Source organism: Dryobates pubescens, chromosome 11, assembly GCF_014839835.1.
Source record: "Dryobates pubescens isolate bDryPub1 chromosome 11, bDryPub1.pri, whole genome shotgun sequence".
NCBI lineage: Eukaryota > Metazoa > Chordata > Aves > Piciformes > Picidae > Dryobates > Dryobates pubescens.
The window spans coordinates 37239260-37240942 of record NC_071622.1 but is presented as its reverse complement, the minus strand read 5'-3'; the positions used below and the strand labels follow the sequence as shown (position 1 = coordinate 37240942).

Here is a 1683-nt window from a genome sequence, read left to right as displayed (position 1 = left end):
GTCCTAGGGGGTGGTTAGACTTAGGCTTAGGGTCCTGGGGGTTGGTGGGGGTGGTCCTGAGGGGTGTTTAGGCTTAGGGTTAGACTTAGATTTAGGGTTAGGATTAGGGTCCTGGGGGGGGGGGGGGGGTGTAGGGGTGGTCCTGAGGGTTGGTTAGACTTAGGGTTTGGCTTAACCTTAGTGTTAGGCTTAGGTTTAAGTTTAGGCTTAGGGATAAGTTTCGGGTTAGACTTAGGTTTAGGGTCCTGGGGGGGTGGTTAGGGTTAGGGTTAGGTTTAGGCTTAGTGTTAGGGTTAGTGTTAATGTTAGGCTTAGGGTTTGGGTATGGGTTAGGGTGAGGCTTAGGTTTAGCCTTAGGACTGGGGTTACTGTTAGGCTTAGGGGTAGGCTTAGAGTTAGGTGCTGGTGGGTGGTGGTTTGGGTTAGGGTTAGTTCCTGGTCAGGGTTTGGGCTTTTGGGTGCTGGGGCTTGGTGGTGGTGGTCTGGTGGTTGGTGCTTGGGTTAGGGCTAGGCTTAGACTTAGGGAGAGTGTCCTGGGGGATGGTCTGGCTTAGGGTCCTGGGGTCTGCGAGTGGTGGTCCTCAGGGGTGCTCTTTGTCCTTGGGGGTGGTGGTTGTGGTCACGGGGGCTTGGTGATTAGGCTTAGGCTTAGGGTTAGGGTCCTGGGGATGGGCGTGGTGGTCTTGGGGGGCGTGGTCCTCGGGTTGGGTAGCCTTATGGGGTGTGGCAATGTTGGTCTTGGTGGGTGATGAGGCTTAGGTTTAGGCTTAGGTTAAGGGTCCTGGGGGTGGGGTCTTAGGGGTTAGGATTAGCTTTGGTCTTAGGTAGCTGGGGGGGGTGGTGGTCGTGGGGTTGGGGGTCTTAGGGTTCAGGCTTAGCTTTGGTCTGAGGTTTAGGGTCCTGGGGTGGTGGTGTGCCTGCTGGGGGTGGTCTCTCCGGAGTTAGGCTTAGGTTTATGGTCCTGGGGGGTGTGGGGTGTGGTCCTGGGGGTGGGGTCTCAAGTTTTAGGTTTAGGCTTAGGGTGCTGGGGGTGTGGTGGTCCTGGGGGCAGGTTTTAGGTTTAGGCTTAGGGTGCTGAGTGTGTGGTGGTCCTGGCGGCAGGGTCTTAGGGGGTTAGGCTTAGTCTTAGGTTTAGGTTGCTGGGGGTGGTGGTGGTCCTGGGGGTGGGGTCTCAGGGGTTAGGCTTGGTCTTAGGGTGCTGGGGGCTGGTGGTGGTCCTGGGGGTGGGGTCTCAGGGGTTAGGCTTGGTCTTAGGGTGCTGGGGGCTGGTGGAGGTCCTGGGGGTGGGCTCTCAGGGGTTAGGCATAGGTTTAGGCTTAGGGTCCTGGGGTAGTGGTGGTGGTCCTGGGGGTGAGGTCTCAGGGGTCAGGCTTGGGTTTAGGCTGAGGGTCCTGGGGTGGTGGTGGTGGTCCTGGGGGTGGGGTCTTAGGGGTTAGGTTTGGGTTTAGGGTGCTGGGGTGTGGTGGTGGTGCTGTGGGTGGGGTCTCAGGGGTCAGGCTTGGGTTTAGGGTGCTGGGGGGTGGTGCTGTGGGTGGGGTCTCGGGGGTTAGGCTTGGGTTTAGGGTGCTGGGGGGTGGTGCTGTGGGTGGGGTCTCGGGGGTCAGGCTTGGGTTTAGGGTGCCGGGTGGTGCTGTGGGTGGGGTCTCGGGGGCTAGGCTCAGGGTTAGGCCGGGTTCAGGGGGG

The 1683-nt window shown here is 59.4% G+C and overlaps 1 protein-coding gene across 1 annotated transcript in view; it reads left to right on the top strand.

Annotated features, from left to right (window-relative positions):
- Positions 1 to 1667, top strand: part of LOC104300449 (retinal-specific phospholipid-transporting ATPase ABCA4) — a 101826-nt gene extending 100159 nt beyond the window's left edge. The window contains exon 36 of the mRNA XM_054164988.1: positions 1656 to 1667. Coding sequence (XP_054020963.1) covers positions 1656 to 1667 — 12 coding nt within the window. The remainder of the gene's footprint in view (positions 1 to 1655) is intronic.
- The last annotated feature ends 16 nt before the right edge of the window (positions 1668 to 1683 follow it).